The 9,619-nt window shown below is 43.4% G+C and overlaps 1 protein-coding gene across 1 annotated transcript in view; it reads right to left on the bottom strand.

The window, feature by feature from the left end:
• The window catches only part of GIF (gastric intrinsic factor (vitamin B synthesis)), a 38,112-nt gene extending 28,715 nt beyond the window's left edge, over positions 1-9,397 (bottom strand). The window contains exons 1-5 of the mRNA XM_006876460.1: positions 9,319-9,397; positions 7,045-7,221; positions 6,076-6,189; positions 5,512-5,652; positions 2,978-3,159 (exon numbers count right to left, since the gene is read on the bottom strand). Of these exons, the coding sequence (XP_006876522.1) occupies positions 2,978-3,159; positions 5,512-5,652; positions 6,076-6,189; positions 7,045-7,221; positions 9,319-9,397 (693 nt within the window). The remainder of the gene's footprint in view (positions 1-2,977; positions 3,160-5,511; positions 5,653-6,075; positions 6,190-7,044; positions 7,222-9,318) is intronic.
• Positions 9,398-9,619: the final 222 nt, after the last annotated feature.

The raw sequence follows: 9,619 nt of genomic DNA, 5'->3' as shown, positions 1-9,619 counted from the left end.
GGATTACATCTCAATGTAAAGAAAACAAAAATCCTCACCACTGGACCAATAAACAACATTCTTATCAGTGGAGAAAAGATTGAAGTTGTCAAGGACTTCATTTTTCTTGGATCAACTATCAACACTCATGGAAGCAGCAGTCAAGAAATCAAATGACATATTGCATTAGGCGAATGTGCTGCACAAGACCCTTTTAAAGTGCTGAAGGGCAAAATCAGCTTGAGGACTAAGATGTGCCGGAGCCAAGCCATAGTATTTTCCATAACCTCATATGCATGTGAAAACTGGGCAGTAAATAAGGAAGACCATAGAAGAATTGACAAATTTGAATTATGATTTTGGAGGAGAATACTGAAAGTGCCATGGGCTGCCAAAAGAACCAACATATCCATGTTGGAAGAAGTGCAGCCAGAGTGCTCCTTGGAGGCCAGGATGGCCAAACTTGATCTCTCATACTTCACACATATTTTCAGGAGGGACCAGTCACTGGAGAAGGATATCATGTTTGGTAGGGTGGAGGAAGACCCCCAACGAGATGGATTGGCCAGGTGGCAACATTGATGGACTCAAGCTTGGCAACAATAGTGAGGTTGGGCCAGGATTGGGCAGTGTTTCATTCTGCTGTGCATACAGTCGCTATGAGTTGGTACCGACCTGATGGCACATAACAACAACAACAACAGGTTTGTTTTACTTCTATATCTGGATTGAGTGCTGGGTACTGTTTTCATGTATGGTAATCTCAGATTGTCTGTTGTTGCTGGTTCTCAGTCTACAATAGACCCTTTAACATTTTTTTGTAAAGTTGGTCTCGTCATTACAAATTCTTTTAATTTCTGTGTATGAGGAAATGTCCTAATTTCACCAACGTATATGAGGGACAACTCTGCTGGGTATGTGATTCTTGGTTGGCAATATTTTTCTTTCAGAGTTTTGTGTATGTCATCCCATTGCCTTCTTGCCTGCATGATAAGTCTTATTGGTTCTCCTTTGTAGGTAAGTCTTATTGGTTCTCCTTTGTAGGTAAGTCTTATTGGTTCTCCTTTGTAGGTAAGTCTTATTGGTTCTCCTTTGTAGGTAAGTAAGTCTTATTGGTTCTCCTTTGTAGGTAACTTTTACTTTTTCCCAAGCTGCTCTCAGAGTTCTTTCCTTATCTTTGATTTTGGAAATTTTGATTATGTCTTGATGCTTTTCTTCTGGGATCTATTATGTTTGGGGTTTGTTCAGCTTCTTGTGTGCTTATCTTCTCATCTTTTATAATGCTAGGGAAGTTTTCTTCCAACAACTCTTTGATAGTTTTCTTTTTGTTTGTCTCTTCCTGTTCAGGAATTCTAATCACCCATAAGTTGTTCTTCTTCATGGTATCCCACATAACTCTTAGGCTTTCTTTGGATTTTTCATTCTTTTTTCTGCTTGCTCTAGCACACAAGTATTGAGAGATTTATCTTTGAGCTCACTATTTTGGGCTTCCTTGTTACACATCTATGCCTTTGCCCTTTCAATGTATTGTCCATTTCTAAGATCTTAGTATTAATCTGGATTTCTAATGGCAGGTTTTGTATTGTTTCAAAATTTGCATTTATTTTGTTGGTTTGTTCTTGTAGTATTTTCCTGAATTCTTCTAAACGTCTTATTGTGTTCTCCTTGCTTTCCTCCATCTTTTAATAGCTCATTTGAAGGTACCCAATTATCATTCTTTTGAATTATTTTTCAGTTAGTTCCATTATCTTTTCTTCCTCAGAATTGTTTTCTGTCTCTGCATCTTGGTCATTTGTTTGAGCCAGTCTCTCTTGTTTCTTCATGTCAACTGAAATTGTCTGCTGTCTCTGGGGGCATAGTGGGGTTGTCATATTTGTAAAAACAAATATTGAAGATGTTGGACCAGGAGAATTCTCTGGGAGCTCCTGCAGTTCAAGAAGCTCACGAGGTGGTTGTGACAGCAGAGGTCCTGGTCCTAGATGGAGTTTCTATTGGCCTTGGTGTTATCTATGTTCAGGGCACTCAATCTGGAAGTAGTTCATGGAGGCTGGTTTCTTTGATGAAGGTAGTTTCAGTGTTAGGACCACAGGGAAGCTGAGGGCAGCATGACTGATAAACTGCTGGTCTGGTGGCTCTTTGAGTTTTGAAGGTCTGGAGCTGACCACACCTGAATCCAGGCACCAAAGCGGCCCACCAAAGAGATGCAGCTGACCTCCACCTCACAGTGGCGTGGCTCCCAACCACATGGCTGCAAACTCTGGGAGAGCAGGGTCTGTGCTGGGTGTGGATTATGTGTGGGTTGGCCACACTCTGGTTACCAGGGGAACATGGGGAAAAAGAAGACGTTGCACCTTTCCTGTCGCCTGTGTGAATCTGCCACTAAATCTGGTCATAAGATGGTGACACTGTGTCTAACCAGCTGGTCACTAGTCAGTTTCTCTCTCTCACCATCCCTGCTCGGCCACTCCTCCAAGCAAGCACTTAATCCACCTGTTTAATCTTTCTTTTGAAGTTCAAGGTGCTAGAATTTTCATTGGTGTCTGCTTTATTTTGTCTCTTGTCTCTTTGTTGTAGAGGGTCTGTGTAGGGCTCCTGCCTAGTCTGCCATTTTGCCAGAAGTACAATCCAATGTTTTTGAGGAGTCACTTTAGTATCATTATTTATACACCAAATGTTCAGTCATTTATCATCATTATTAACAAATTGATCATTCTTAATCATAATAAACTAAAAGAGTTACTGAATTTATTTTTTTCTTCCAGTGGACTGAAACAAGTTTATTTAGATTTGTTTTCATACTTCACCTATGAGGTAAGACAGAGTTAACACTTACCTGCATTTACCAGTAGAGAAATTGAGGCTCAGTTACTGCAAGGAATCTACCTGTAGACACACTAGTTAGTCTTTCCCAAAGATGTTAGCAAAAGCCTGGTCATTTGATTCCATGATCCAGGCTCATTGGCATGGACTCAACAAAGACCATCAGTGATGTATTTACCTGCATGGCAAGGCCAGTACTGTAGATGTCTCCGATTATGCCATTGTCTTTGATTCTTATGCTGATATCTTCCACAATGTGCTTTAGTACTTGACCGAACAGGGCTCTATAACTTTCATCTGATCCTACAGGGATCTTGTTATACATACAGGTCAAAGCCAAGGTTGCTATGGCTCCTGTGTCTGTGAAACACAAAAGGGGGATTAGACAACCACTCCCCCCCAGAGATGAACAGCTAACACTGATTGTGTGCTTATTGTGCACCAAGTACAGTTTCTCATTTACTCTCAGGACATCCTATGAAATAAGACTGCAGTCATCTCCACTTGAAAGATGAGATGTGACTCTGTGGGCTAATGCACCAGACTGCAAAGCTGTTTGAACTGCAAGGTCAGCGGTTCAAGTGCACCAGCTGCTCCTCGGAAACCCTATACAGGGTTGCTATGGGTCGGAACCGACTCGGCAGCACTTAAAAACAACAACAACAACAACAAAAAGATGAGGAGACTGAGACACAGTGAGGTTAAGTAACTGGCCAAGGTTATGTAGTTAATAGTCACAGTGCCAAGTCTTGAACCCTGTTCTGTATGACTCAGCAGCACATGGCTTTAATTAATGTAGATTAGCAGTCATATTAAGTCTCACTCTCTAGTACCAAATTTGTTTTTCAAAATGTCACTAGTTCCTGCCGGTCCAGCCGTCACCACTTTTCACTGAAGCCTTTTCTGGTCATCCCAGCAACCAGGCCTGGTTTCCCTTCTGACCTTCTTATTGATTGGACCTGTTTCACGGCTGAGACTCCCATAGGCTTGCTTAATCTTTTACAATTTTATAAATTCCATCACTTGTTTAAGAGGCCCGATCCCCTTTTCTGACAATCTTGGCAACAGGATGTCAAGACAATATACACCACTTGTAGTTTATAATTAACTTATTTTTCAGCTCTTTACTTCCTTTTAACCTGTTTTTCCCAAGAAAACACTCCCTCTCTTTCCTCCTGCCACACTGAAGTGGGTCTTGTTGAAGAAAAACACAAGCACCAGATCTGGCCAATTAGACACGTGTAGTCAAGTCAACTGTGTGCTCCATAATTGACCCCGAAATGAAGGAATTTGATCAAAGAAAAAAAAAAAATTTCCTGGAACGCTCCCATCTGACCAACTTAGACCACATTTAAAAGCAAGAAGTCCAATGGCTTTCTCTGTGCCAGAATCCACACTCTAGTCCAATGCATAGTCATGATCCTTTCTCAAGTAGCTATTGTTTTTAAGTGCTGTCGAGTTGGTTCCGACCCATAGCTACTTTGTGCAGGGTTTCTGAGGAGTGGTTGGTGGATTTGAACTGCTGACCTTCCAGTTCAAACCAACATTGCACAAAAGTAAAGACTTCTAAACTCTTACTCGACAGAGATAACCCTGGTAATGCTTGAGGTTCCAGATGGGAAAGAGAGGCCACTCTGCTCTTGCCCGATAGAGAAGGCACTGAAGATCTGCTTGTTTGTTTGTTTGATAGACACCTATATAAGAGAAATTGCTAATGAGACGTATGAAGGAAATTGAAAAAAGTTTGTGGAAAAATTCCATTATCTTTTAATTCCATTTTTCCATGAACTTTTTGAAGCCCTCCGATATATAAACCAAAAAACCCATTGCTGTTGAATCAATTCCAACTCACAGTGGCCCTATAAAGTTTCTAAGACTGTAACCTTTATGGGAGCAGACAGCCACATCTTTCTCCCAAGGATGGCTAGTGGGTTTGAACCACAAACACTTGCACAGTGTGCCACCAGGAATCCTTAAGGCATATACAAGGGAATTTCAAAAAATTCATGGAAAAATGAAATGAAAAGATAATATAGATTTTCCATGAACTTTTTGAAGTCCTCCCTTGTATAAGGAAATTAAAGCTAAGATAAAGCTTAGAGAGTGGTAGAGGAGAAGGGGCCACGAATGAAGGGGAATGGTGGTCCTCACAAAGGGCTTCCCCAGAGAGGAAAGAGAGCACTTGGGTTAGACAGAAGAAGGATGTGGTGTTGTAGAGGAAAGGCCTCCCAGACAAAACCAACTAGAGTGTAGGACTAAGAGAGTCTTAATGTTTCCTTGAAGGGGAACATCATGGATTTAGGGTTGAGAGAGTAGTTGTTTAGCAGAAAAAGACTATTTTGATGTTTTAAGTAGAAACCCGGAGACGAACAGAGAGAGGGCAGAAGCGTCAGTTGTGAGGTGTTGCTTTGAGTATAATGTAAGATAGGGCCAAGTCTAAAGGGTAACTTAGTGTTTAATTTGCCTGGAAGAATCCCTGACTTGCACGGGGTGCTTCTTGTGAGGGTCTGTGCCTACCCAACGTTTCAAGTGTCCTAGTTTCTTTTTGTTGTCTCCCTTGCATTCGTTTATTCCTTAAGTGTCCCACAAAAATTAGTGACCTTTCTCCTGTAAGCAGACCAGCGCATGGTTCCAGTGGTTCCAGTCTCACTTTCTCCACCAGCGTTAGATTTCCTGAGTTCAGGGCATTATTTGAAGCTGTGAACAACTCACCCATATTGAAAGGAGAGGGATTAACCAGCAGGGACTTGGCAAATCGGGCTGCTATTGGCAAAGTGGTCTCGGGGTTCTTCTGGCACAGTGCCAAGATTGCCAAACTGGGCCCGTAGAAGGATGTAGCTTCAGCACTAGGGCCTTAGAGTGGGAGAGAGACTTCATTAGACTAACATTCACCATTGTGAAGTCAACGGTTTAAATTGAAATGACCAGAAAGCTTGTCTGAAAAGAAAGGCACAATATTGGCAAACTAAGACTTCACTATTTCTCAAGATTGGTATGCATGGAATGTCATCTGGAATCTGAATAGAATGAAAGATGTCTTCAGGCAGGTGAGGGGCATGACAAGACTGGGAACCTGGGTAGTGGCCTTATGAGGTTCACAACTTTGGGTTGGAAGTGAATCTCTCCCTTGTGACTTGGAGACAGAACTGGAGTGGAGGGGCATGGTCTCTCCTTGTTCACTTTTCATTATCCTGCCCCATCTTCTCCTTTTTGGGTTTACAAGTCTCAGGAAGGTCCATCTGCCTCACTCTCCCTTCCTTTACAATGAGATCTTACTTGAAGGTGCCCAGTTCTCCATTTCTCTTTGTAGAAGCGATAAACTGTCCCCAGGGTCTCGACAGGAGGAGGTGAGGGCTAGAACAGTGAGGGCGAGTTGACCGATGGTTAGATCTACAGAGAAAAAAGCAAACGTGAAAACAAAGGCATTCTCAGGGGAAAGGGATCTAGGGGGCCAAGGCCAAGATCTCTGCTTTTTATCCAGATTGTTAGATTTTTTTTTTCTATAAGGTGGTTAGAGTGCTTTTTTAAAAAAAAGTCTTTCCTAAGGAAAAAAAATATAAAAAAAATACTTAAGAAATATCCAATCTATGTGTGACTTGAGGACTCCATCCAAAATCCCTGGTGTCTGATTAGAAAAGCAGTAAAAATACCCATACAAATTTATATATGAAAGATGGTTGTTGTTGTTGTTGTTATGTGCTGTGGAGTCAGTTCCGACTCACAGTGACCCTGTACAGGGTTTCCGAGGCTGTAAATCTTTACAGGAGCAGAAAGCCTCATCTTTCTCCTCCGGAACAGCTGGTAGTTTCGAACTGCTGACCTTGAGGTTTGCAGCCGGATTCGTAACCAGTATCCTACCAGAGCTCCTTTATGAAAGGTTGTTAGTTGCAAAGTAGTTTTAACTTTATCATGCAGCTTGTTCCTCAAGGCAAGTCCTGGGAGGAAAGCAGACTCCATTGTTTACTATGGCTGTTCCTGTGATTAGAACCAGCTGTCTTTTGCAAACTAGGAGCATGAGGTTGAAAGGGCAGACTGAGTGGAAGCCGCTCTTTTTAGATCTCACTGGGAGTTCCTTCTGCTTTGCTGCACCTCCTCTATGAAGCTCTCACCCTCATACCTCTTTCTTTCCAGGCATTTTCCAAGCAGGTAGGGAAAGGGTGAGATCAGAGGGTAGGGTATGCCTGGGTTGGAGTCAAGGGTGGTGAGCAGTGAGCAGAAACTCAGGGAGCAGGGGGAAGGTCTCACCATTGGTGTCACTACTCATGAGCTTGTAAGTGAGGAGCTTCTGTGCCTCCAGGTTGTAGGCTCCAGCCAGGTTCATGGCAATGAGGATGCTGGGGTTTGGGAAGGCTGACGAGGTCACAGAGCTCTCCATGAGAACCTGGATGTTGTTGACCAAGGACTGCTGGGCAGAGGGAACAGCTGAAAAGACAAAACAAATGGACTGAAACCCTAGTCTTTGCAGAAACACGTTCGCTGCTTGCTTTTCCTGTGCCTTTTAGGGAAAGGCAAGATTAGCATTGCTGGGCCAAGGGATGTTCCATTGGGATGGTTGTGGAGAAAACTCACAAAACAATGTGATTTCCTTTTGAACCTGTCTGTTCCTGGTGGTGGTGTTTATGTGCCGTGGAGTTGGTTCTGACTCATAGCCACCCTCTACAGGGTTTCCGAGGCTGTAAATCTTTACGGGAGCAGGAAGCCTCATCTTTCTCCCGCAGAACAGCTGGTAGTTTCGAACTGCTGACCTTGAGGTTAGCAGCCCGATTCGTTACCACTACACTACAGCTTCTCAAATACTCTTAATCTTCAAGAAAAGGATTTCTCAGTTTATAGTAACATTAGGACTCTTGGTGTAATGAGTCCTGGTGTGGCACTGTGGGCTAATGCACTGGACTGCAAAGTTGGTTTGAACCACAAGGTCAGTGGTTCAAGCTCACTAACTGCTCCTTGGAAACCCTATACAGGGTAACTATGGGTCAGAACTGACTTGGTGACACTTAACAACAACAACAACAACTAGGACTCTTGGTGTAGTGCTGTCAGATCAGCACTGGACTGAAAACAAGGTCGACAGTTCAAACTCACCAGCTGCTCCTCAGTTGCTCTGAGCTGGAACGGACTCGACAGCACTTAACAACAACTGGGTACTGTGGTTTATGAATAGTCCACATGATCTCCAGCACATTTCTAGAAATCCGTGATTTCCTCTCAACCCATTTTCTTTCTCCTCTCACAAAAGAAATTAAAGACTTGGATGTGACTTTCCCTCAGCAGCTACTAAAGCCTCCCACTTGTAATGAAACCTGTTCAAAAAGCCACAAAAGTGTCTTATTTGTACCATCAATCTTCTTTCCTGCAATAGTAGTTCAGTCTCTCATAATACAAAAATGCATAGACTTGACCTTCAAACAATTTATGGTGTGAAATCAGTAAAGATGATAGTCCCACACTCACTCCCTGACTTACCCAGGTGGGAAATCCTCTAGTGGAGTCCTGGTGTGGCGCTGTGGGTTACTGCACTGGACTGCAAGGTCACTTTGAACCACAAGGTCGGTGGTTCAAGCTCAACAGCTGCTCCTTGGAAACCCTGTTACAGGGCCGCTATGAGTTTGAAGTGACTCGATGGCACTTAACACCAACATAGTGGAATCCTGGGATGATGCTGTAGGATAAGCACTGAACTGCTAACCTCACAGTCAGCTGCTCCTCAGAAACCCTATACAGGGTCGCTCTGAGTTGGAACAGACTCGATACTATTTGGCAACAACAACAAAATAGTGATTGCTATGAGCCCTGGTGGCACAATGGGTTAAGTATCAGGGTACTCACTGAAACACTGGCCCCTGGAGCCTAGCAGCTGCTTCCTGGGAGAAAGATGAGGCAGGCTGCTTTCATGAAAGATTTAGGATCTTAGAAATCCTACAGAGCAGTTCTACCTGTGTGTACGGTCACTATGAGTCAGAATTCACCCAACGTCAGGGGACTTTGGAGTGGGTATGTTGTTGTTGTTGTTGTTGTTAAGTGCCGTCGAGTTGGTTCCGACCCATAGTGACCCTGTACAGGGTTGTTGTTGTTGTTAAGTGCTGTCAAAGCAGTTTCCACTAATAGTGATCCTGTATGGGATTTCCAAGATACACTTGGTGTGTTTGAACTGCTGACGTTGCAGTTACTACTTCAGTGCTTGTCATCCAGCACCATATTAGGACTTCTTGGAGTGAATACTGTTGTGAAGTATTGGTTAGGCTGGCAAGTTGGTTCCAACTCATAGTGACCCTGTATAGGGTTTCCGTGGCTTTAAATCTTCATGGGAGCAGAAAGTTCATTCTTTTTTCCTGCAGTGTCTGGCAGGCTCAAACCATAACCGTGTGGTTTGCAGTTGCATGCTTATCGTATGGAGCCACCCGACTCCCCACAATTGCTATTTTCAACTGTTTGCTCATCAGCGAACCTTAGTGTGTGAGATCTTTGCCTCTCCCCAGGAAGCTTCTTCCTTCGCTTGTTTGGAAATACCATACTCACAGCATGAACTTTGGCTCTGGTTGCTGGTCCCAGCCACAGCCCAGAGACGACTCAGGAGATAGAGGGCAAACCAGGCCATCGCTCTGTCTCCTTCCTGTCCACGTTGGCCCAGTCCACAGAGTCCAGGCTTTGCAAGTGTAGCATGTTTCTACCTTGTCTTATATGTGCTTCTTTTTGTAAAACAATCTGCCACCTCCCCAACCCCACACACTCCTAGCCACTCCAAACCACCTGTGCTGACCTTCCTGATAGAACAATTTTCCATTTGCTTATCTTGGTTTACTGACTATAGACACTCCAA

Source organism: Chrysochloris asiatica, unplaced genomic scaffold, assembly GCF_000296735.1.
Source record: "Chrysochloris asiatica unplaced genomic scaffold, ChrAsi1.0 scaffold00381, whole genome shotgun sequence".
Taxonomy (NCBI): Eukaryota; Metazoa; Chordata; class Mammalia; order Afrosoricida; family Chrysochloridae; genus Chrysochloris; species Chrysochloris asiatica.
This window is presented reverse-complemented; position numbering and strand designations above follow the sequence as displayed.